Genomic DNA, 27,235 nt, shown 5'->3' with positions numbered 1-27,235 from the left:
CATCATATTCTTGGGTAAGTCGTAACTGCGGAAATAAATAGTTGTTGTATAAAAACGTGATTAGGATGACGTATGGTGCACACTCTAGAACCTCATGTAGACAGTAGTTGGGCATACTGACAACAGCCTCACAATACTTTAAGTCTGTAGGAACTTTCTTATCAGCAATGAATCGCAGTTTGACAACAATAGTACCATTCAAATACATAAAACTAGAAAGAGAAAAGATATACACTATTCGTCACTTTGCCATAGTTTAGCGCAGAAGAGAGTCAGATATTCGGCCTTAAAACGATGTTAATGGATAATAAAAGTAACTTCAACCGCAAACTGAAATCAGATTTACTTGACAACTCCTTCTATTCCACAGAAGTGTGTGTGTTTACGAGGAGAGGAAGACAAAGATATTTAACATACTTACGTGTAAATCACTGTATTATATAATATAAGAACTTATGTAAATGGTCAGTACAGTGCCATATTTTCTACTAAGAACATGTATAAGATGCGATAAAAAGTTTCTCTTTAAGGCTGCTGCTGCAGCGTATATGCAGCGTGGCGCGACTCCTGTGCCAGTATATAAGCACCGACATGTAGGCAGGGAATTAGAGTGGTATTGGTAGCTTTCCGACGTGAGTGCGGTAAATGCGCAAACGTGTACTATGGCGACGTTTTAAGCAAATTCGTCCAAACAGGACCAGTTTGGTGTTATCCTTTTCTTGGATGCCGAAGGAAAAACATCGGTAGACGTCCATCGTAGAATGAAGAATGAGTATGGGTCGAAAAGCACCGTTGTGGAATAGTGCGCCAGGTTCCCTGCTGGTCGCGATTCTGTACATGATGCCCGTCGTTCTGGAAGAAGTTTCACCAACACAAGTGGGAGACATTCGAATATTCACCAGCCCTATAGTCCTGATCTCTCCCCATGCAATTACCGCGCCTTCGGTCCCTTAAAACAGCCTTCGACGATTCCTGTCGGAAGAGAATGTGCAGCAGGCAGTTACGGACTTCTTCAAGCAGCAGGACAATGTGTTTTACCAAATGTTTATCTTCAACCGGACGCGTCGGTGGAGCGATTGCCTCCACTCCAGCGGCGATTTTATCTGATTGGCATAGGACTGTACGGCTTTCGAATGGAAACTTTTTCATGGTCCCGTATATAAGGGGCAATGAAATTAAAAAGAGATGAGTGGAAAAAAAGTAAACTGTTAATTATAACAAAGTAATCCCCACAACAGTTAATATACGCTGAAGGAAGAAAATTGCTGCAACAAAAAATAATTAATGTACAGTGATGAAACCTTGGGAATACATTTGTCTAGGTAACATACTTAAGTGATTAACATTCCAAGATCACGGGTTAATATAAGTATGGAATAAACCACTGTAAATTTGAAATTCTGGTAACTTAATAACCAGTTTAACTACCACACCGAGCGAGGTGGCGCAGTGGTTAGACACTGGACTCGCATTCGGGAGGACGACGGTTCAATCCCGCGTCCGGCCATCCTGATTTAGGTTTTCCGTGATTTCCCTAAATCGCTCCAGGCAAATGCCGGGATGGTTCTTTCAAAGGGCACGGCCGACTTCCTTACCCGTCCTTCCATAATCCGATGAGACCGATGACCTCGCTGTCTGGTCTTCTTCCCCAAACCAACCAACCAACCTAACTACCACAATGTTCAATGCAAGCATGCAAATATGCATCATAAATGCCAGGATAACACGTCGAATCACCAAATTGACTGATAGTTTTGCAGTGAAGGTGCATGGACTAACCACGAGAGTACTTCTGCTGTCATATGAAATCGTACCGCAGACCACGACACCAGGTGTAGGTCCAGTGTGTCTAGCACTCATACAGATTGGTTGCAGGTCCTCAACTAGCCTCCTTCTAACCAACACACGACCATCACTGGCGCCGAGGCAGAAGCTACTTTCATCAAAAAACACAACAGACCTCCAACCAATGAGCTCTCGCTCGACACCGTTGAAGTCACAGATGGCAGTGGTTTGGGGTCAGTGAAATGTACACACAGGGTGTCTGGCCCGGAGCTGTCCTTGAAGTAACTCGCCAAGTCTTCTTGCGACCGCACATTCTCGTGATCACCGATGCCAGCAGTCGTGTACATGCGAAGTCTTTCTGCAGTACCGCAGAAGGAACGTCCATCTTCTCGGGTAGTTGTATTACACAAAGTCCTTCAAACTCAGTCAGTGTTGATGGTGTAGTCTTTGTCACCTTAAAGGCATTCTGGACTAACATCATCTCACCAAGTCCGATCTCAAAGATAACTAACGCTCATGACCAGTACAGCATGTATTTAAAGCAAACCCGATTTGCATTCTCATAGTGGCGCTACGAACGCCCTCTTATCCGACTGGCGCGAACTATGAAACGGCATCACCTTTCAGATGTAGGAAAGCGCCTACCAACTTTTGTTTATCTCGTATAACTCCTTCTTAACTTTGCGATTTGTTTTTCGTCAGTGTATTTATGCCACCGTGAGATAATTGTACAAAGGCGTGCACCTCTTCGTTCGAAGCAAACCGGCGGCCACGAATGCCTTTCTTCAGGGCTCCAAAAATATGGAAATCGCATGGAGAGAGATGGGTATGTGAGGGCTTTCCAGCGAAACTTCCGTAGCGTACTTGAAACAACCTTGACAACATGCAGGCCCGCCCATAAGTTGCCAAGTTTGCCGATGTTGTTTCGAGTACGCCGCATAAGTTTCGCTGGGAGCCTTTACACATACATGATACAGTCCTCATCTCGCTTCAAGTGAGTTCCACATTTCTGGAGCCCTGAAGAAAGACATTCGTGGCAATCTACTTGCTTCGCACGGAGCGGTGAACGCCTGGGAACAATCATGTTTCCGTATGCATCCGCAAACATTTTTCCGTGAAGGCACTGGCGGTCTTGTTAGAAAACTGCTGCGGAAGCGAAGGGAACTTCACAGCAAAAACAAACATAGCCAAAGCCTTGCAGACAAACAAAAATTACTCGAAGCGAAATGTAGTGTGAGGAGGGCTATGCGAGAGGCGTTCAATGAATTCGGAAGTGAAGTTCTATGTACTGACTTGGCAGAAAATCCTAAGAAATTTTGGTCTTATGTCAAAGCGGTAGGTGGATCAAAACAAAATGTCCAGACACTCTGTTACCAAACTAGTACTGAAACAGAGGATGACAGACTAAAGGCCGAAATACTAAATGTCCATTTCCAAAGCTGTTTCACAGAGGAAGACTGCACTGTAGTTCCTTCTCTAGATTGTCGCACAGATGACAAAATGGCAGATATCGAAATAGACGACAGAGGGATAGAGAAACAATTAAAATCGCTCAAAAGAGGAAAGGCCGCTAGACCTGATGGGATACCAGTTCGATTTTACACAGAGTACGCCGAGGAACTTGCTCCCCTTCTTGCAGCGGTGTACCGTAGGTCTCTAGAAGAGCGTAGCATTCCAAAGGATTGGAAAAGGGCACAGGTCATCCCCGTTTTCAAGAAGGGACGTCGAACAGATGTGCAGAACTATAGACCTACATCTCTAAAGTCGATCAGTTGCAGAATTTTCTAACACGTATTATGTTCGAGTATAATGACTTTTCTGGAGACTAGAAATCTACTCTGTAGGAATCAAAATGGGTTTCGAAAAAGACGGTCGTGTGAAACCCAGCTCGCGCTATTCGTCCACGAGACTCAGAGGGCCTTAGACATGGATTCACAGGTAGATGCCGTGTTTCTTGACTTCCGCAAGGCGTTTGACACAGTTCCCCACAGTCGTTTAATGAACAAAGTAAGAGCATACGGACTATCAGGTCAACTGTGTGATTGGATTGAGGAGTTCCTAGATAACAGAACGCAGCATGTCATTCTCAATGGAGAGAAGTCTTCCGAAGTAAGAGTGATTTCAGGTGTGCCGCAGGGGAGTGTCATAGGACCGTTGCTATTCACAATATACATAAAAGACCTCGTGGATGACATCGGAAGTTCGCTGAGGCTTTTTGCAGATGATGCTGTGGTGTATCGAGAGGTTGTAACAATGGAAAATTGTACTGAAATGCAGGAGGATCTGCAGCGAATTGACGCATGGTGCAGGGAATGGCAATTGAATCTCAATGTAGACAAGTGTAATGTGCTGCGAATACATAGAAATATAGATCCCTTATCATTTAGCTACAAAATAGCAGGTCAGCAACTGGAAGCAGTTAATTCCATAAATTATCTGGGAGTACGCATTAGAAGTGATTTAAAATGGAATGATCATATAAAGTTGATCGTTGATAAAGCAGATGCCAGACTGAGATTCATTGGAAGAATCCTAAGGAAATGCAATCCAAAATCAAAGGAAGTAGGTTACAGTACGCTTGTTCACCCACTACTTTAATACTGCTCAGCAGTGTGGGATGTGTACCAGATAGGCTTGGTAGAAGAGATAGAGAAGATCCAACGGAGAGCAGCGCGCTTCGTTACAGCATCATTTAGTAATCGCGAAAGCGTTACGGGGATGATAGATAAAATCCAGTGGAAGACTCTGCAGGAGAGACGCTCAGTAGCTCGGTACGGGCTTTTGTTAAAGTTTCGAGAACATATCTTCACCGTAGACTCAAGCAGTATATTGCTCCCTCCTACATATATCTCGCGAAGAGACCATGAGGATAAAATCAGAGAGATTAGAGCCCACACAGAAGCATACCGACAATCCTTCTTTCCACGAACAATACGAGACTGGAATAGAAGGGAGAACCGATAGAGGTACTCAGGGTACCCTCCGCCACACACCGTCAGGTGGCTTGCGGAGTATGGATGTAGATGTAGATGTAGATGGTGGTATAGGAGTATTATCAGTTACAGTGATTATTTATGAAATAATCAACAGTTTACTCACTTTTTTCTGTCTGTCTCGTTTCCATTTGACTGCCGCTTATACGATATTTTGTGATACTGATTCGTTACATCATAGCGATAGCTGGCAACTATAATTCACTGAACATGGAAGTAACTAACAGTCCCGAAAGGTTGGATAAACTGGACAGGTCTGATTATACGTAGTTTCTCAGGACCGCATTGCAGGGGTTGCACATAAATCTGGCCACATTGCGAGAAATGCGTACTTGAACACGAATGCAGAAACTTGCCAATCCTGCAGTGGTGCTGTTGTATTTGATCACGAACGGTACCTGTGTAATGCCATCAATGTGTTGCAAATGTCAACTGCGGCGAGTAAATTGTTCTGTGTATTTGTGAATGCACTATGTCGAAGCTAAGTGACAAATTATTGGTGTTTGTATGGTGGATGCTTCCATAACCAAGGTAGCCGAAATGTTTGGCGTTTCAAGACGCACCGTATCGAAGACTTAAGCTGCACACAGGGATTACAGAAGAAGTCATCCCCTATGTCACGACGAGGACGAAAGTGTGTGTTTAATGGTCGCGACAGACGGTCATTAAAGAGGCTTCTGACGAAAAATAAGAGTACGACAGCTGTAAAAGTCACTACAGATCTGAATGCCGCACCCAGGAATCCTGTCAGCATCAAAACGACACGAAGGGAGCTCCATAAGCAGGGAAATGCGGCGCGAGCTGAAATTCAAAAACCGCATAATCTGTGATGCAAATTCCCGTAACAGGAAAACCTGGTGTAGAGGCTATTACGTCTAGATTACGGCACAAGGGAAGAAATTCATTTTTTTCACAGTGTTTCTAACTTCTGGTCAAATTTACATCTGCCGTGCGCTGTCCCAAGCCTACGATGCACGCTGTTTGCTGCCAAGAGTAAAACGTGCGAGGGTTCGGATATGATTTGGACGGCCATATCGTGGTGTTCAATTGGCCCCATGATTACTCTCCAAAGTCGCATGACTGCCAAAGATAATGTGACTGTTTTAGTTCATCAGGTCCATCCCATGGTACAATATGTGTTCCCCAATGATGAAGCTGTGTTCGAAAATGACAGGGGCTCTTTTCACACAGATCACATCATCCAGGACTAGTTTAGTGAGCAAGAGGTTAAATTTTCGCATCTCCTCTGGCCTCCATATTCACCAGCCCACAGTATTATACAGCCTTTGTGGTCTACCTCTGACAGAAGGGTGCGTGATTCCTATCCACCTCCATCATATTATCTGAACTTGCCTCTATTTTGTAGGAATAATGGTATAAAATTCAATTGAAAACCTACAGGTTTTGTATTTATCTACGGCGATACAACTGGAATCGGTTTCGAATGTCAACGGTTTTCATACACCGTTTTAGGCGTGGTAATGTGTTATGTTTGTGGTGTTTCCATATTTTTCCTCACTCCCTGTGTTCTTCATCGTCAACGTCTTCCGCATGTAAATCAACCACAAGCTCTTTCTTTCAATGATGATGCCATTTATCTGTGTCTGTAGTAATAATACACGTGGTTCTTGTGCCTCTAAGTGTTCTGTAAAGTATGATACAGATTACGTGACGTGCTTTTTACACAAGACGTTTATTTCCAGCTGCATTTCATATTAGGGTCATTCAAAAAGAAACGGTCTGGAGTCTGTAAAATGAAAACCGCTAAAGGGAACGTGAAATCATTGGCTGCGGAAGATGGTGTGGTCCGAGCGCTGCCTGCCGAAACTCGCCGGTTGAGGGGCATGGACGCAAACCCACGTGACGACAGAACGACCACGTGCATGTGCCGACCATTCATTGCATTCAGTCGTGCTGGAAACGGAGAAATGGAGCATTCAAAGAAGAGCAAAGGGATGTAGTGCGTTCCCTTACAAAATGGTTCAGATGGCTCTAAGCACTATGGGACTTAACATCTGAGGTCATCAGTCCCCTAGACTTAGAACTACTTAAAGCTAACTAACCCAATAACATCACACACATCCATGCCCGAGGCAGGATACGAACCTGCGACCTCAGCAGCGGCGTGGTTCCGGACTGAAGTGCCTAGAACCGCTAGGCCAGTGCGGACCTTACATCCGAAGGAGTGCGGGAAGCGGAAATTCATCGAGGGACAGCACAAGTGTTCGGAGAACACTGTCTGTCCTTTGCAATTCCGACGCTCAATCTGACCTCTGGGGCAATTTCTGCCACAATAACTCACCGGTCTTCAGTATTAAGGACATCCACCTACTGGGAAATGGTATCGGTACTATGGTGTGGCGTTCCAGATCGAGCGCCATCGGCCTACGTTATCCGTCTTTCCTCGAATCGCTTGTGCCACGCCTTAACTCTTGCAACTGACGAGAAGTCCTCTTCGTACACTTGTGCCATTTTTTGATGAATTTCCGATCCTCGTTCCTCTCCCCTCTAAGGCAACTCTCTACACCCCCTTGCTCTTCTTTTGAAGCCACAATCTCTCTGTTTTTAGCATAACTGAGTGCAGTGAAAAGTCGATGCGTACACGTGCTCGCTTTGTCGTCTGATGGGTGGACGTCCACATACCTCTACCGGCGAGCTTCAAACTTCATAGATTTTACAGGGGGAACATCTTCTTCTGTAGGAAATGGCATTATTTATGATCCCTTCAGTCGTTTTCTTTTTACAGCCTTACACTCGTTTCTTTTTGAATGATCATTATACGAACTTTCAGGCCTATTTCCCAATCCACTGCAAAGTTTAAATGCGCTTTTCAACTGCAATGCACCCATACACCATCAAATGCCGTGTTCTAATTTTGTTTGAGAGACAGAGGAGAGAGAGAGAGAAAGGGAGAGCTGGTACTAATGAGCTTTTATTCATGCTCCGTCTTCTAGATAGACTGCAGCTCTTGTCAGAAATTTAATTTAGACATTTTTTGGTTATTTTAGGATTCTATGAGAATTTAAACCGATTGTATATCAAAATTACATGCAGTCTTTCTAGTTCGTTTCCTTGATGTAACAGAAATGAGATTGTCTAAATAATTCCAATCTATTTCTTTTTCTGTGTGCCAGTCAGCAAATCATCCTGCAACATATATATTGTTGAAAACTGATTACTTGTGACCTCTACATCACTACTTATTACCGAGTGATGTGATAATGTGGTTCAGACACTTGACTCACATTCGTGACAAGGGAGATTCTATAGACATCAGTCAAAATGAGACAGGTAGAAAAATATCAGTAAACTGTTTTTTATTTCAAAAGCAATCGCCATGTACCACTGTGAGAAAAGACAACAAAGACGATTAATGCCTTAATGGGAAAATGTTTTCGGTTGCCTGCTGAACCATGATAGTTCTCAGGTGTGTACTTCTTTGTCCGAAGCAAGTCGACGGCCAAGAACGTCTTTCTTCAGTGCTTCAAAAATATGGAAATTGCATGTTGCCAAGTTTGCTTCGACTACGCTGCAGAAATTTCACTGGGAAGCCCTAACACATCATCTCGATCTCTCCTCATATGATTTTCGTTTTTTTGGAGCCCAGAAGAAAGACATTCGTGGCCGTCGATTTGCTTCGAACTAAGAGATGCACTCCTCGATGCAATCATGGTTCTTTAGTCAACCACGAACATTTTTCCAAGATTGCTTTGACCATCTTCTCTCACAGTACGATAAATGTATTAACATTTGAAGTAACAAACAGTTTACTTACTTTTTTCAATCTGTTTCGTTTTCATTTCACTATCTCTTACAATTGTCGACTGGCTGTTAATGTTCAGGTTTTTCATGTTTTCCCGCATCATCGTCAACTATCCTTATTGAACTCCAAGAAGACGATGACAATGTTGTTTTGGGCAAGTGAGAAAATTATCTACATGCTGTTCTCACGACCTTTAACGAAGCTAATGAAACTATTAACCTCGAAATCATCATCAGAAAGACTCACATCCTGTATCATCTGATCTGTATTTTTGAAACCTCCTGTTGTCAGAATAAATGGTGAGCTTCAGAAGAGCTAAAAAAAATTCCCTTCCTCGGCAGTCACATACTAAAACAAATATGCTGAAATTCAACATCGCCCCAGCACCGCCTTAGATCGCTTATGTGAAAGGGTTTTCGATATCCACAAATCAACACTCTCACTAAGCATGATGCTTACCAGTCCTTTGTTATACCAAGTATAATTTGTGTCTGTAAGTATTGGATTATCGACAGGAGCCACGTAATTTGCTTGGAGAAATATCAACAACACTGTCTGACGGGAAGCCTTAAAATAAAGCTCTAAGGCTGGTGTACCAAATCCAGTGTCCTCAAAGAATCCAAGTCTACTATCATCGAGCCGAGAATAATCAAATATTAGCTTCCGTAGACTGGTCATGTGGTCCGTATGCCGGACTCTCGGCTTTGCAAACAAATAATCAGCGCAAAAGGTGAACATGTAAAAATGATTGATGAGTACTGAAAACTGGTAGGGTGCAACATCTAATCGATAAGCATGGCGTAGACCTTTTCGTGAAGGTCCACGACAGTTTGAACACGAACATTGAAAATGGGAAGTTTATAAGAGGTAGACAAGGGGGAACGAATGACCACACAAATAAATAATTTTCAGCATACCATGGTTGGTATAAATGTTGTCTACATCGTTGAAGAATTTGCGGGTCGGTAACTGGTCTATGCAGCCATCTGTGGACCCACTAATGAATAACTTCTGGGGTTCTAACAGAAGAGCTCATGCTCGTTAGCATAGATAACCAGATTGCGTATTAGTATAATTTTGGCCAGCCGCTGATAACAACACTTCCAGGGGCAATGCAGTGGCCTCCCCTCCCTCTCCACTACAGTTTATGAAATTGGTGGTTAAAAAATCTGAGCTGGCAGAAACAAACTACTTAAACGATATAAAAGTCGCTGGAAATTTTAATCTCGATGGGAAAGTATGTCAACTATAATACATGTAAAAGGTCACTTGTCCTAACATAAAATGGTGGTAGGGACTCATACACGAAGAAAATTCCTCACTCTCTACATGTAAAGTGTTGGTTAGGCCTGTGATACGGCCTTCATTTGTATCCTGATAGACACGTTTTTGTATGTTTTGTCCAATTTGTCGTTTTTCAGTATTTTCCGCTACTTCGGAATTTTGCGAGTATTGAACAGGTTCCGCACTAGTTCCTCCTATCACGACTCTCTTTCAGATAACATGTTCACCTAGAAGGAGTGTACCATGTTCATAGACTTCGCAGCTTTAATCATGTTATGGTGTTTTAGGATTTTTTTAATTTTACCAATGTCCCATTAATTCTTCCTAGGGGGATTGCAGTGCTGAAAGTACGAAAGATCAATATGCCTTCTCAGGCGGTTATTTTCTGAGTACGCCACATTTATTAGGAAGGTCAGTTATGAAAGATCTGAGGGTTACTGCACAAGAGAGTTTCACATCGGAGCTGAGTGCAAAACCGAGTGTCCGCATCCGTGGTGAAGGCTCGTAGGGAGTAGAGATGCGTTGAGGTCTTCCAGCGATGTACACCTTTAAAATAACCTAACGACCTCCGAGGGAACTTTCAATTGAAACACCTTTCTAAAATTCCTTTCACTCTACGTTTTCATTTTACTTCCTTCACGCGGTTTTACTTAGTGATGAAGAACTTAACCAAAATAACACGGTACGGTTTGCTAAGCAATTCGCACCAGCTGATAGCAGTGAGTTAGTGGTTAATAAATTGTTCTCGTATTTGGCTGTAGAGGGTTTCCAAATCCTGTCCTGTTACGCCGATTAAGGTATAAAATAAATCATTCCAAACTAGTTCCGTCTATTTTCTTCCCCACCATTGCCCAAGTTCGTTTATAGCGGCCTCTTCGCTGTCGGCGGGTTTAGGTTGCCCTACCTTTATTTCTTCCGAATTACTTCAGGGCAATGTCAGAATGGTTCCCTATAGCAAGAACACAGCATGTTTCGTTGATCAGCTTCAGCGTTTTCCGTAATGCCGAGTTCGACCAGGCCTCGAGCAATTCCCTATCCAATCTTCGGCAAAGTTGGGTTAGGGATGCGCACGTAATGAGGTTGTTGTTGACATGAAATTACAATTTATCAAGAAAGCCTATCAGCTGGTTGCGTAGGGCAATGAAAATATCTAAATAATGCGCTTGACATATTCTCACATGACTTTTAGATCGAATCTTCCAACGCAATGTAAACGCAACGCTGTCAGTTCGAGTGCATCTTAGTGACATCGGTATGTCAAGGAACGCTTAATTCGTATTCTGGAAGTATGTTCATATGACTGTCTTGTGTTACACAGATAAAAAGTGCTTGCAAATAACTGAGGAGGAAATTTTTATGATTACTTGCTGCGATGGATGTTTGGCGGTATGCTGGGTGCCTACCTTGAGGCAGCAGGCGGACGCGGCAAACAGTTTCCTGGTGACGCACTCGCAGTTGGGTTGGCTCTGCAGCGGCGTCCTTGGGACTAAGAAGCCCTCAACGCGGCCATCGTTATGGGCGGAGGCGAAGAGGCGGTGAGGCTAACGACAACCAGAAGTGGGGACGGGAAGCCTGCTCCAAAACGAGAGAAAATCGACGCGCCTATGCTACAATATATAAGGCCTACTGATGTTACCTTGTCATCAGTATTCGAAAGAACACTGCTCAACACATACTCGTGATGCTCAGGACTCTGGTAAGTTTATCAGTCTGGTATTTTGGGTATTGATGTGTAGCTATCTTCAGAACTAACCTTCACGCATGTTGGCGCAACGACTGACAACTTGTTTTCATTGCAGAGAAATCACGTAAAGTTACAATTTAATAGCCCCTTAGTACATTACTGGAGCAATCATGTCATACAATGTGTGGAGATATTACGTGGAATAGTCACATATGCGCAGTTCTGTTTAAAACGTATAGTTTGCATCGATTTCTTAGTACGATAATAGCGGTTTGCAATATCCCTGTGACAACTGTAGGCTCGATACTGTTATACTACTCTAGTTTTTGGGTTGCATAACTGGCTTGACTAATATTGGAAATCGAGTGAAGCGAATGTAGACAAAGGTTTTCTGGTTGGTGAGAAACTATTAACATAATACTTGAAAATCTTGAAAGGTCGACACTCGACAGAAGATGCCAAATATCTGTCAAAAACCTAATAAGAAGATTCCAAGATGCAAATTAGTGAGCGGTAACTATGAATATTTTTCAGTCCTCTACAATCGTTGCCAAGGATATTATTAGACTAATAACAGTCGTCACAGAGGCGACTAAGTAAACATCCTTTAGACGTTACATTCGCGCTTGGAACGAGTACAAACCGTAAATGCAATAACGTGAAGATAGGACGCGTAATTCGTAGTAACAAGCACTGAACTTCTAATTTCATTTAAGAAAAGAATCAGTTAAATTAGGCTTTACGTAACAGCCTGAGATCAATGAAGCACTTGCCCGTTCTATGGAGAGACCTATCAACGCTCTTAACATACAAGGTATTTTTACTGGTGACATGTTTACCTAATTTTGGTGACGTATTGTGTGTGATTTGTAAAGTCTAGAAACAGATGTATATAAACAGTCAAAGGTATGTACTAGTAAAAAACATCCGATATGCTAACATAAAGCGCTTTTTTTTAAAAAAATTAAAAAAATAAAACAAAAAAGAGTTTGTGGAAGCCTGTCATTGATTTGCAACTGCTCCTTGAATTATAATTTTCGTGATTCCTACATCAAAGATCCATTGCTTCTTGCTTATAATCAAGCTGTCTAGTCCCCCCGCTTGGTGTACAGTACCAGTCGATGATATGAGAACCTTAGAAACAGTTTGGACACTGATATTGACGGAATTTAAATATTTGTGAGTCAGCGTCAGGGACAATTTCTTTTAATGAAGAGACCAGGTACGATAATTTTTTAATAATTTTGTATCACCTGAAGGCTAAATAGTACCAGCATTTTATTACACTAGTAAATATACCAAATAAAATATATTACTGAGATCCGAATTAATTGAAGAAATTGCTATTCTTCTTCAGTTTTTGGTACCTAGAAGAACTGAAATGATGCCACGCTGCCGGGAAGTATTACTTAGCTGTGCTGCAGCTAGTTGATGTCACGTAATAAATACTATGGTCTACATTAGTGGTCTTAGTCCATTGTATACCGTAATACTTTCCATATGTAAGGTACTTTTACTCATATCTGACAAGTGTTGAGGAAGAATGAACAAAAGAAGGGTCGAATTTAGTGACTTGTCGACATGGTAGTCATCGAGATGGAGCATAACCTCGGACTGGACGAGAGTGAAGACGAAACTGCGCTGCAGCCTTGTTACAGGAACCGTCGCAGCATTTGGAGAAGCGATTTAGGAAACTTATGGATACGTCTGCATGGCCGGACGGGCATTTCTTCTGAGAAAAAGTCTTGTGACTTAACACTGGAGCATGTCGCTAGCTGTTTGAAAATGATTTAAACGGAATAAAACACTATTCTGCACTATTTCAGGCTGTTCGCAGATTAGGCATATAGCTGAGTTCTGGATTTCGATCTTCGAAATGGACCGTGAAATGGATCATTTAACTATCGCTTTCTTTATCGTACAGGTATATAATAAGAAAACCCGAAATCGCTTGTGAATGCAGTATACATTGTTCCTACTTATCATTTTCGACGCCCACTTGTGCACGAATTGGATGGCCAAAATGTCAAGCACATAACGTTCTATTTTCATAGAGTGAAACACGATACCAAGACAAATGTTTTACTTCTGTTCCTATAAATTATAAGTAAAAGGGTTCTCCTCCTTTGCGCAGCGGTAGCGTTACCGCCTACCACGCAAGGGGGGGGGGGGGGGGGTCGATTCCCGGCAGGGGACTGGGTGTTGTGTGTCTTTCATCATCATTTTCATTATCATTGACTCGCAAGTCGCCGCTGTAACTTCACCTAAAAAGGACTTCCAATACGGCTGCTGAACTTCCCTGAATGGGGCTTCATTTCATTCCATAAGCAAAAGTAATTTGTCTGACTGTGTGACGCCCACAATATTGTCACGCAAGGAGCATGAAAATATAAACAAAGCTCTATCTGAATTTCGAAGTCCAGATCTTAAGTCAACCTCCCGATACTCTTTTATTTCTTCAGGCAAATTATTTCTCTCTAAGTGGATTGATTACCATGAGACGTTGCCGAGTAGTGATAATGCTGTGCCCGGCACTACCAAGATGTAACATCAAATGCATCCCACTACGACAGATTAAAACTGACGTCAGGGAATACACACGCGCAACAGCACGTATGTTCGCATCATCAGACTCTCGGTTACCTATTACGTAGACAACCAATCTGATTTCGTAAAGGACGAAGCTATATTCAACAGCGATTGCAGTCTCTCTCGGCGTATTCCACTGATGAATTCTCCTCGGGTTATCAGCCGAGTGGTGGCGTCATCTTGTCACAACGTTTCAATGAGTTTCGTACCCATCATCTTGTGGCGACGATTGGTACGAAGACGACGCCACCACTCGGCTGATAACCCGAGAAGAATTCACCAGTACATTCAATAGGATTATGTAATGTGTAGGAAAGGAAATACCCGATTCTTCTGTCCTAATGACGGATACTTACCTTATATTACACGATTGCATGTACTTTTTTTATTATTTGATACGAACACGTGAATAAATAATTCCGTTTTCTTATAGTCCATCGAGGTTATACGATGGAGCCTAAGGCTATGAGAGATTTTAGTAGTTTTGATAATTACATTCATGCTCAAGCATATTATAAAATAAACATTTTTATTTTCATCTTTACGGATGTGAACGTCTACATTGTTAAATATCATGAGGGGTATTCCCTTTAATTGCCCTGCAGAAGGTATTTTATAATGCGTCCATTGCAATAAACTGTGTACCAACCTCGGATATCACATTTGCAGAAGGAGAAATAAATTGCGTTAGTTTAAAAAAATCTTTTCCTAATAATATGTTCCCAGATTCCTTATCATTATATAAATCAGAAGCATCAGATGGATTTTGTGCCCAGGAGACACCAGGAGCATTCGATGTATTATATATGTCAATACATTTTGCGGTAATCACTCATTTGTACGTAACAGTATTATATGTGTTTACGCTCTTCGACTGTTCATTGTTACAAGTCTAGGTGATAAATGGTGATGAAACGCTCTCCAGTTTTCAGTCTGGTGACAGTGTTGAGAGTAGTACACACCGGAAAAGTCTGCAATCACACATAATGGTCATACACATTTTCGCAACTGGTATCTCAGTCTCTTCTGCTATATGTTTTCCTTATTTTCATAACAACTCCGCAAACTAAGCGAATTGCATACTTACACTAACATCAGCATATCTCTCTCCCAAGAATCTCTTCGCAATGGCAAGAAGCTTTCAACTGAATATTTTTGTATATGCAAGCTAAGTTCATAGGCTACAAAAATATTCAGTGAAGCGAGATATTGAGCATGACTATTCCTGGAAATATCAAATGTTTTTCAATCACACTTCCTCGAAATTTTATGCAAAATCAGGAACTTGGTAAGTCAAAGATGTAACAAAAAGAGCTTGAAATATAATTCATAACCATAGCTCCGTCATCACTATGACTAAATTACTAAATGGATTTACCGTGAAACATCAAAATTTCGAAGACTGTATCGTGGAGGTTAGCTTTTGAAGAATGTTGCTGAACCAATCCAGCCAACTGCTAACAGCACTAAGATTAAGGTGTAGGAGTAGTCTGGGGTGAACTAACATTAAATTTTTAAATCGTACCGAAGTGGAAGTTCAGCTAGTTGAAATGTCATTTCCCTGGTAAGCAGATAGTTTTACTCTCTAGTAGAACAGAACCTACACAGACCAAATATTATGTGATTATTGAAATATAGCTATTTAATGACCAGAAAAATAAACTTCTCGAATCTACTTATAAGATAAATTTAATGCCAGACTTATTCTCTGTAAGCACTCGGTGCGTTTACTTTAAATGTAGACTTTACATTATCGTCACTAGGTGCGTTTACTTTAAATGTAGACTTTACATTATCGTCACTAGGACGATGTACTAATGGTATCATTAACTCCAAATGAGGTTTATCTTAATTTGTCTAAAATAATGTACCATTTTCAGTTGCTATTAAAATCTTTATTATTGCTTCCAGTTTCAGTTATGACTGATGAACTCAGGTACCTGGTTACATACATGAACAGGCTTATGTACAGAAAAAGATACTATGGAAATCTTCATTGTTGCTACCACTCGCCTCTTACTGATCACAATCAGTACCTTCTTACTTACGAACAGTCCTTTTCTGTTTGAATACATGAATCATTAGCAGTTTCACTACCGTTTTAAAATGAATTCTAATGCACTCCTGATTAACACATAGTGCCTGGTCGAGTTCTCAGACGAATTCCTTCTTCCCCTGTAAAGAAAATGTCCTGTAAGAAACAATAGCGCCTCAATTATTACGACAAAGCTCATTTTACATTACATTATCGAATGGCCGACAAATTATAATGTGCTCAGTATTGAGAATAGCAGTCCCTATACATGGGAATTAGCAATAAAGATCTTCATGGATACAACATGATTTTTGACAAGTATTTACAATCTGTGGGGCACCAACACTTCAAAATTTTTTTTTTCCTTAATCGTTTTCTCTTTAATTTTCGGTAATTTTTTTCAAATCACTGTGGTGACTAATACTCCAACTGGCCGAAAATACGATGTGGTAACTATTTAGCCATACATAGTAGCTGAAAGTTACGCACATGTCGATGATGGGTACTTATCCGACTCTCAAAAAAATATAAAATAATATATGTAATTTAATATTACAAATATTAAAATTTTGCTGTCATAATCGGGTAATGAAGTGTCTATTTCAATAATTATACCACAAGAGTTATACTGGAAACATCATCCAGGCTGTGGCTATGCCATATCTCTGCAATATCCTTTCTTTCAGTAGTGCTATTTCTGCAAGGTTCGCAGGAGAGCTTCTGTGAAGTTTGTAAGGTAGGTACTGCCGGAAGTAAAGCTGAGAGGACGGGTCCTGAGTCGTGGTTGGATAGCTCAGTTGGTAGAGTGCTTTCCAGCGAAAGGCAAAGGTCCTGAGTTCGAGTCTCGGTCCGGCACACAGTTTCAATCTGCCAGGAAGTTTCATATCAGCGCACACTCCGCTGCAGAGTGAAATTTTCATTCTGGAAACATCCCCAGGCTGTGGCAAAGTCATGTCACCGCAGTATCCTTTCTTTCAATAGTACCAGTTCCGCAAGGTTGGCAGGAGAGCTTCTGTGAAGTCTGGAAGGTGAGAGACGTGGTTCTGGTGGACGTAAAGCAGCGAGGACAGGTCACGAGTCGTGCTTGGGCAGCTCAGTCGGTAGAGCACTTTTCCACGAGAGGCAAAGGTCCCGAGTTAGAGACTCGGTCCGGCTATAAGTTAATCGCACGAAACGTAAATCGCAGACTGGGATACATAGGATTTGTAGTCCCCACATGTAGGAAGTAACTTGCAAAACCCTCATTCGTTCGATACTTTAGTATTGCTCATCAGTCTGCGTTCTTTGCGAGATAAGACTGATAGAGGAAATAGAAAAGATCCAAAGAAGAACAGTGAATTTCGTCAGAGGTTCGTTTAGTACGAAATAAGATCTACATCTGCATCTACACTACGCAAGCCACCATACGATACATGGCGGAGAGTAATTTGTTTACTAATGTCACGATCGCTGGCAAGCTTCCATGTGCTTCCCAATCTCTCTAATTTTATGTTCATGATTTTTCCGCGAGATATACTAGGAAGCAACATATTGGTCTACTCTTCTAGGAGCGTACGCTCTCGGAGCTGTAACATTATACCTCTCCGTGATGAAGAACGCCTCTCTTGCAGCGTCTGGCACTGGAGTTGGATGAGCATCTCTGCGACGTTTTCACGCTTAGCAAATCAACTGGTGACGAAACGTGCTGCTCTTCTTTGGATCTTCTCTATTTTCACTATCAGTCCTATCTGATACGTATTGCACAATAACGAGCAATATTCAAGTAGTGGAAAAGGAAATTTGTGGTAAGTTCTACGGGACGAAACTGCTGAAGTCATCGGTCCCTAGGCTTACACACTACTTAATCTAACTTAAACTAACTAACGCTAAGGACAACACACACACCCTTGCCCAAGGGAGGACTCGAATCTCCGACAGGGGAGCCGCGCCAACCGTGGCAAGGCGCCTTAGACCGCACGGATTCAAGTAGTGTCCGAAAGAGTGTTTTGTAAGCTATTTACTTTATTCATGATTACTTTCCTGAGGATTCTACCAATTAATATCAGCTGCGTTACACGCAATTAATTTTATATGGTCGTTCATTTCAGATTGTTCCGTACGCGTGCTCTTAAATGTTTTATGGAAGTAACTGTTTCCAATAATTGTTCTGGAAACTGCGCAAGCAAACAATGAAAGTATTTCTGTCTATGTGTTCCAAATAAATTATATTTCTTTATATTAGGGTCAATTGCCAGTCCCTGCAGAAAGCATCTATGCTCTGTATGTCTTCTTGCATTTCTCTACAATTTTTTAGCGCCGCGACTTCTCTGTATACAATGGCACCATCCGCGGAAAGGCTCATTGAACATCCGACGTTATCTACTAGGTCATTTTTACATAATGTGAAATGTAAGGGTCCTATAACACTACTCCGGTCACGTCAGAAGTTACTTTCATGTCAGAAGTAGAGTTGTGCTCTACCATAACGGTTCGGTAGTTTTGGTACCTACATAAGACACGCATCAAATGGTAGGATTACCGGTAGTATTGGAAGAATTAGGGGGAAGAAATACATATGAACGTGTAAGGGAGAAAATAGGAGCCGATGACTTCTCTTTACTTTTTTATAATTAATGAAATGTAGTTGCTCTCATAATCGTATAACTTCTATGCTTTTATGCAACCAAAGCAATTAATTTTGATGCAATAACGATTCACATGCACAAACTGTTGTGGTTGGCAGGAGAGCCAACACCGTGTTATTAAAGGAAGCCGAATGGCACGCGTTTTAGCTCACGCAGGCTGGCGTGAGGTCTGGAACATGACAAGGGAATTAGAATTGAGAAAAACGGACGTAGCTGGTGGAATACTTAACTTTAATCCATTAATGACGATCGTCGGTCTGGACGGTACATGATTCTCACAATATCAATAGTAACGGATAATGGCGCCTTGCTAGGTCGTAGCAAACAACGTAGCTGAAGGCTATGCTAACTATGGTCTCGCCAAATGAGAGCGTAGAAGTCAGTGAACCATCGCTAGCAAAATCGGCTGTACAACTGGGGCGATATATATATACCAGGTGGCCCATGCATTCGGCCTTCCGTTGACATTAGTTAGTCGCAGACACCAAAGGCCCCGAAAGTTTTGCCGAAGCAGAGCACTAAAGGGGACTCCAAACCAACCGAGAGCAGACCCAGTTAAACGTAAGACCAGTGCCTGAAAACAAACACATTACAGCTACACTCCTGGAAATTGAAATAAGAACACCGTGAATTCATTGTCCCAGGAAGGGGAAACTTTATTGACACATTCCTGGGGTCAGATACATCACATGATTACACTGACAGAACCACAGGCACATAGACACAGGCAACAGAGCATGCACAATGTTGGCACTAGTACAGTGTATATCTACCTTTCGCAGCAATGCAGGCTGCTATTCTCCCATGGAGATGATCGTAGAGATGCTGGATGTAGTCCTGTGGAACGGCTTGCCATGCCATTTCCACCTGGCGCATCAGTTGGGCCAGCGTTCGTGCTGGACGTGCAGACCGCTTGAGACGACGCTTTATCCAGTCCGAAACATGCTCAATGGAGGACAGATCCGGAGATCTTGCTGGCCAGGGTAGTTGACTTACACCTTCTAGAGCACGTTGGGTGGCACGGGATACAAACGGACGTGCATTGTCCTGTTGGAACAGCAAGTTCCCTTGCCGGTCTAGGAATGGTAGAACGATGGGTTCGATGACGGTTTGGATGTACCGTGCACTATTCAGTGTCCCCTCGACGATCACCAGAGGTGTACGGCCAGTATAGGAGATCGCTCCCCACACCATGATGCCGGGTGTTGGCCCTGTGTGCCTCGGTCGTATGCAGTCCTGATTGTGGCGCTCACCTGTACGGCGCCAAACACGCATACTACCATCATTGGCACCAAGCCAGAAGCGACTATCATCGCTGAAGACGACACGTCTCCATTCGTCCCTCCATTCACGCCTGTCGCGACACCACTGGAGGCGGGCTGCACGATGTTGGGGCGTGAGCGGAAGACTGCCTAACGGTGTGCGGGACCGTAGCCCAGCTTCATGGAGACGGTTGCGAATGGTCCTCACCGATACCCCAGGAGCAACAGTGTCCCTAATTTGCTGGGAAGTGGCGGTGCGGTCCCCTACGGCACTGCGTAGGATCCTACGGTCTTGGCGTGCATCCGTGCGTCGCTGCGGTCCGGTCCCAGGTCGACTGGCACGTGCACCTTCCGCCGACCACTGGCGACACAATCGATGTACTGTGGAGACCTCACGCCCCACGTGTTGAGCAATTCGGCGGTACGTCCACCCGGCCTCCCGCATGCCCACTATACGCCCTCGCTCAAAGTCCGTCAACTGCACATACGGTTCACGTCCACGCTGTCGCTGCATGCTACCAGTGTTAAAGACTGCGATGGAGCTCCGTATGCCACGGCAAACTGGCTGACACTGACGGCGGCGGTGCACAAATGCTGCGCAGCTAGCGCCATTCGACGGCCAACACCGCGGTGCCTGGTGTGTCCGCTGTGCCGTGCGTGTGATCATTGCTTGTACAGCCCTCTAGCAGTGTCCGGAGCAAGTATGGTGGGTCTGACACACCGGTGTCAATGTGTTCTTTTTTCCATTTCCAGGAGTGTATAACCATCCTATAGCTCGTCGCTAGAAAACTTGCTTGGTGTAGGAGGGGTGCCGCGTTCGATTCCTTGGCTTGAGAAATTTGTCCCTGTAGAAGAATGATTGCCCCTGACCATAACAATAAGCACAAGGTCCAAAGCATATTAATTATCTGTTTCAAGGCATATCAATATATGACAGGTAATTTACTAACAACACATAATGCACCAGTTCTTGCTTCACAATTGTATTACATAAATGCTATCATATCTTTGAGTGCAATAAAGAATAACATGGTTGTACATAGTGAAGCACAAGCACGACGTATTCGTTCTTTTAGCACATCTGGAGCATCCGGTTCCATTTCATAAACCCTGGCTTTGATATAACTCCATAAGAAAACATCAAAACGCGTTAAACCAGGCGATATCGCTGGCCATCGAATGCACCACGACGCCCTATCCACCTTTTGGGGTACACATTGTTGATGTATTCCCTAACCCCTCTACAATGATGGACGGTGCACCATCGTACTGAAACCAGTGCATCACAGCTAACTGAAATGGAATGTCTTCCAGGAGACGCCCAAGAATCAGCTCATTCTGTAGGAACTCTAAATACAGCCGACTAGTTAGTCTGAGAGTCGAATAAACTGGTCCAATGTTGTGGTCTCCTAGAACGCCGCACCATACGTTAGCACCCCAGTGTGCTTGCATGTGATGTTGTCTTTACCACTGAGAATTTGCAGGAGCCCAGCAATGTCGATTGTGCCTACTGACAGTCCCATTACTGGCGAAACAGAATTCATCTCCCCACATAATCTGCCTGATGAATTCCGGATTCACGGCTGCTTTATTTACTAAACTTCTGCCGAACGATACCCGATTTTGAAAATAGTTTCCATATAGCTGTTGGTTTGTGTGCAGCTTAAAAGGATGCCATTCTCGTTTGTACCGAAGACCTCGATATCCCCAGGTCCTCTGCAGCTCTTCTTTGTCCTAATTACGATGAGAAATCGGTGTTACTGGGCGAGATCTAGTGACTCATGATATTAATAATAATGACCAAAATAGTATTATTATTATTATTATTATTATTACAGGTATAAATAATACAGCGACGTAAATGCAATAGCACGACAACAATTTTGTTTGCACTATATTATACCTAGGCCTATGCGTCATTTTCATTTAAGTTACGCTTACTGTGTGTGGGATGTGCTCCAAAATAATAATGTTGCGGAAAACTTCGGACTAGCCGCGCGGGATTAGCCGAGCGGTCTAGGGCGCAGCAGTCATGGACTGTGCGGCTGGTCCCAGCGGAGGTTCGAATCCTCCCTCGGGCATGGGTGTGTTTGTGTTCGTCCTTATGATAATTTAGGTTAAGTAGTGTGTAAGCTTAGGGACTGTTGACCTTAGCACTTAAGTCCCATAAGATTTCACACACATTTGATTCGAACATAACTACTGTTTATTGGAAACATCGGGTGCGCCGCAGACTGGTGTTTCCACGACACATTGTACCTGGAAAGCTCCCCCCGTTCTTAAACGCATCACTGTACGTTTAAAAACATGCGCAGAAGGTAGATATCGTGTTGGAAAAATTTATGAGTGCAGCCTTCGGGCCTCAGCTGCATTGCGGTGCGTCTCCCCATGGATCAGTATCATATCGGTGTAGTCTCCGCTGGAGTACATTGCAGTTGTTACCTCTCTGACCGTAAGACATTACTCGAACAACAAACGGAAAACAGACGGCCATGCGACCTTAAGCTCAATAGAGGTTCACTTGGACGTGCACTCCCCCTTTGGACAGGTGTGATGAGGCAACCCTTCCTGCAATAACGTATGCGGGATATATAAAACTATAGACGATATTGTAGTGCCTGTGTTATTCTGATTACGATCCGAAGTTCCTTTGAACAAGCACTGCGGCGATCACAGCTGTTACGAAACACGTCAAATGAATTCGCAATTCCGAATAAGGACTACCATCAGCTGTACAATGTAATGACGACAAAGAAAATTTGTGCCGGACCGGGTCTCAGACTCGTATTTCCCGCTTGTCGCGACCGGTCTCCATACCATTTAGCTATCCGTGCCCGACTCACCGCCAGAACCTAACTTCCATAAGTCGTCAACCATTCCTCTGCGACCTGTACTCGTACATCCATTATGTATATTTCCGTACAGGTCAGACGTTATACTTGAAAGTCACTTTGACGGTATGGGCAAATAGATATGATATGATGTTGCAGCGTCTGATTACATATGGAAGTTTGCATCTGGCCGTGAGTCGTGCACGGATAACCAAATAGTATGACGACCGCTCGCGATAACTGGGAAATCCGTGTACGAGTCCCGGTAGGGAACGAATTTTCATTGTCGACATTCAGTTCTACAGTTGATGGTAGCCCTTATTCGAAACTGCGAATTCATTTGATGTAAAACGACAGAGGATGGCTTGCGTGGGCCACCTGGTGTGTGTATACACACGGGGTAGTCCATTGATCGTGACCGGGGCAAATATCTCATGAAATAAGCGTCAAACGAAAAAACTACAAAGAACGAAACGTGTCTAGCTTGAAGGGGGAAACCAGATGGCGCTATGGTTGGCCCGCCAGATGGCGATGCCATAGGTCAAACGGATATCAACTGCGTTTTTTTTTTTAAATAGGAACCCCCATTTTTATTACATATTCGTATAGTACCACTTTTTTCGCTTTGTGATAGATAGCGCTGTAATAGTCACAAACATATGGCTTACAATTTTAGACGAACAGTTGGTAACAGGTAGGTTTTTTAGATTAAAATACAGAACGTAGGTACGCTTGAACATTTCATTTCGGTTGCGCCAATGTGATACATGTACTCGTACCTTTGTGAACTTATCATTTCTGAGAACGCACGCTGTTACAGCGTGATTACCTGTAAATACCACATTAATGCACTAAATGCTCAAAATGATGTCCGTCAACCTCAATGCATTTGGCAATACATGTAACGGCATTCCTCTCAACAGCGAGTAGTTCGCCTTCCGTAATGCTTGCACATGCATTGACAATGTGCTGACGCATGTTGTCAGGCGTTGTCGGTGGATCACGATAGCAAATATCCTTCAACTTTCCCCACAAAAAGAAAGCCGGGAACGTCAGATAGCAACATCCATCATGTTGGGAGTACATCGCCATTCTGTCATGCAGTGAAACATTTTGTAGTAGCATCGGTAGAACGTTACGTAGGAAATTAGCATACATTAGATTGCCATCGATGAAATTGGGGCCAATTATCCTTCCTCCCATAATGCCGCACTATGCATTAACCCGCCAAGGTCGCTGATGTTCCACTTGTCGCAGCCATCGTGGATTTTTCGTTGCCCAATAGTGCATATTATGCCGGTTTACTTTACCGCAGTTGGTGAATGAAGCGTCGTCGCTAAATAGAACGCGCGCAAAAAATCTGTCATGGTCCCGTAATTTCTCTTGTGCCCAGTGGCAGAAATGGAGACGACGTTCAAAGTCATCGCCGTGCAATTCCTTGTGCATAGAAATATGGTACGGGTGCAGTCGATGTTGATGTAGCATTCTCAACACCGATGTGTTTGAGATTTCCGATTCTCGCGCAGTTTGTCTGCTACTGATGTGAGGATTAGCCGCGACGGCAGTTAAAACACCTACTTGTCCATCGTCATTTATTGCATGTCATGGTTGACGTTTCACATGTGGCTGAACACTTCCTGTTTCCTTAAATAACGTAACTATCCAGCGAACGGTCCGGACACTTGGATGAAGTCGTCCAGGATACCGAGCAGCACACATAGCACACGCCCGTTGGGCATTTTGATCACAATAGCCACACATCAATACGATATCGACCTTTCCCGCAATTGGTAAACGGTCCATTTTAACACGGGGAGTGTATCACGAAGCAAATACCGTCCGCACTGGCGAAAAGTTACGTAATACCACGTACTTATACGTTTGTGATTGTTACAGCGCCATCTATCACAAAGCGAAAGATGTGGTCCAACTAAAACATTCATATTTCTTTACGTACTACTCGAATATGTAATAAAAATGGGGGTTCCTATTTTAAAAAACGCAGTTGATACCCGTTTGACCTATGGCAGCGCCATCTAGTGGGGCAACCATAGCGCCACCTAGTTCCTCCTTCAAGCTAGACGAGTTTCGTTCTTTGTAGTTTTTTCGTTTGATGCTTATTTCGTGAGATATTTGACTCGGTCACTATCAATGGACCACCCTGTATGTTGCGCTTATTTTGTACTCAGTAGAACGTCCTTAATGATGATCAAAGGCAAGAATTCCCTGTTATTATTGATAAACGCGAAAGTCGTTTAGGAATGTCAGGAACATGTTTTGTGTAAGTTCGACGTAGTACTGAAGCGGTGTTTGACATATTTTTGTTTTGCGTTTTTTTTATTTTACCTTTTTGTTGATGAAAGCGTTATATATTAATCTGTATTTTTTATTTATTTTTACTAGAACACCCCCCTGTTTCACGTAACAAATCTATAATTTTTTAATAAAGCCTGAATTAAACATAGACAGTTTCAATTTTGCCATAAATACTGTTTATTCTTAAGTAACAGACAGGAGGATAATCATGTAGAACAAAAATGTTCCGTAGGTTACCCTGTCATCACTCAGTTTCTAGACGGTTCAGTTATTCCGATTTTTAGGGGAGTCTATTAAGACACTGATCACATATGTAAGGAAAGCGATCGTTATGAGGTAATGCCCGACACGTATGCAACACATCCAAGGTACAGGTAACGCAGGTACGACCTTAAATGAGAAAAGCTACTAGGAAACCTACCGTAATCTACGCTTACTTTAATCGCGCGACCGCTAAGGTCGCAGGTTCGGATCCTGCCTCGGGCATGGATGTGTGTGATGTCCTTTGGTTAGTTAGGTTTAAGTAGTTCTAAGTTCTAGGGGACTGATGACCTCAGCAGTTAAGTCCCATAGTGCTGAGAGCCATTTGAGCCATTTGAATCTACGCTTACTTATGGTAGCTCACGGTAGCCTACGATAGTTTTGCAACTCTAGTCAGAAGACTTCTCTCCATTCAGAATTTCATATTGTGTTATATTTGCTAGAGACTTTTCAATCCAATTACACAGTTGATTTGATATTCCAAAAAAATGGTTCAAATGGCTCTGAGCACTATGGGACTTAACTTCTGAGGTCATCAGTTCCCTAGAACCTAGAACTACTTAAACCTACCTAACCTAAGGACATCACACACATCCATGCCCGAGGCAGGATTCGAATCTGCGACCGTGGCGGTCGCGCGGTTCCAGACTGAAGCCACCGCGGCCACCGTTCGGCCACCGCGGCCGGCTCTGATATTCCGTACACTCGTATTTTATTCGTTAGTTGGCAGTTAGACACTATATCGAATGCCTTCCGGAAGTCAAGCAACACATCTACCTGGCTGCCTGTATCTACTGCTTTCTCGGTCTTGTGGACGAAGAGAGCGATCTAGGTTTCTCACGATCGTCGTTTTCGGAACCCATGTTGGATCCTACAGAGATTTTCGGTCTCCAGAAACGTCGTAATGCGCGAGCATAAAACTTTTTCCAAAATTCTGCAACAGACCGACGTCACAGATATAGGTCTATAGTTCACTGTGTCTGTTCAAAGAACTTTCTTCAAAATTGCATCACCTATGCTTGTTTTCCAGTCATAGATAGATTCGAACTCGCATGGGGTATACCAATAGTGACAGTGGTGCAAAAAGTATCCTCTACCACTACAGTAGGTTGGCCTGAGTAGTATAAATGCCTGTAATTTGTGTGAGTCGTGCTAGTGACAATGTGCTGGTGTTGCAGGTTTTGGTGGCGCTGTGCGCGTGGGCGGTGGCTGCGCAGGACCGCTACCCGGCCGGCCTGTCGGCGGCGCTGTGCCCCAACTACCCGCTGTGCGACAACAGCGTCATCGCCACCTTCTCGTCTCCGGCCGGCGTGCCCGCGGCTCGTTCCTACCCCGCAGGAGTTGCAGCCGCCGCCTGCCCCAACTACCCCTACTGCAACAACAACGTCTACCCAGGCTACGCGGCGCCTCGCGAGTACCCTACTGGTGTTCACCCTGCCGCCTGCCCGGGCTACCCCTTCTGTTAGCCAGCGCTCTCCTGTATAAATTATTTCAGTGTCGCCCAATAGGTTCGATAAATGTAAGTTTTCAATGTGCCATATTAAACCAATAAGCGTGTAAATCTTAACTGTTCCTATGACAAATAAAGCCGTTGCATGTATCATTTGTACCACTTTTTAATTATTAAACCCCTTACTCCTACCAAATTTACTCCTAATTAGCTGTCCAATTACGAGAAGCTGTTGTGAACTTCAATTATTATCTTGAAAAAATAAAGTCACGTCATTATTTTTGGTAATTTCCAATAATGATTGTCTATCTAACGTGCGGGTCCTAACGGTAAAAACTGACGGAAAAAATTGCAACAA

The 27,235-nt window shown here is 43.2% G+C and overlaps 1 protein-coding gene and 1 long non-coding RNA gene across 2 annotated transcripts in view; one reads left to right on the top strand and one right to left on the bottom strand.

The window, feature by feature from the left end:
• LOC126298383 (uncharacterized) overlaps positions 1 to 11,291 on the bottom strand; it is a 454,333-nt gene extending 443,042 nt beyond the window's left edge. Inside the window, exon 1 of the long non-coding RNA XR_007552600.1 lies at positions 11,229 to 11,291. This is a non-coding gene — a long non-coding RNA (uncharacterized LOC126298383). The remainder of the gene's footprint in view (positions 1 to 11,228) is intronic.
• A 140-nt stretch (positions 11,292 to 11,431) lies between these two features.
• Positions 11,432 to 27,030, top strand: LOC126299274 (cuticle protein 1). The gene is made up of 2 exons (XM_049991057.1): positions 11,432 to 11,521; positions 26,606 to 27,030. Exons 1-2 carry the CDS (start codon positions 11,507 to 11,509, stop codon positions 26,891 to 26,893), a joined length of 303 nt encoding a protein of 100 aa, XP_049847014.1. The 5' UTR covers positions 11,432 to 11,506; the 3' UTR covers positions 26,894 to 27,030.
• The last annotated feature ends 205 nt before the right edge of the window (positions 27,031 to 27,235 follow it).

The sequence above is a fragment of the Schistocerca gregaria genome, chromosome X, assembly GCF_023897955.1.
Source record: "Schistocerca gregaria isolate iqSchGreg1 chromosome X, iqSchGreg1.2, whole genome shotgun sequence".
Classification (NCBI taxonomy): Eukaryota; Metazoa; Arthropoda; class Insecta; order Orthoptera; family Acrididae; genus Schistocerca; species Schistocerca gregaria.
The sequence above is the reverse complement of the archived record's forward strand: the minus strand, read 5'-3'. Positions and strand labels throughout refer to the sequence as shown.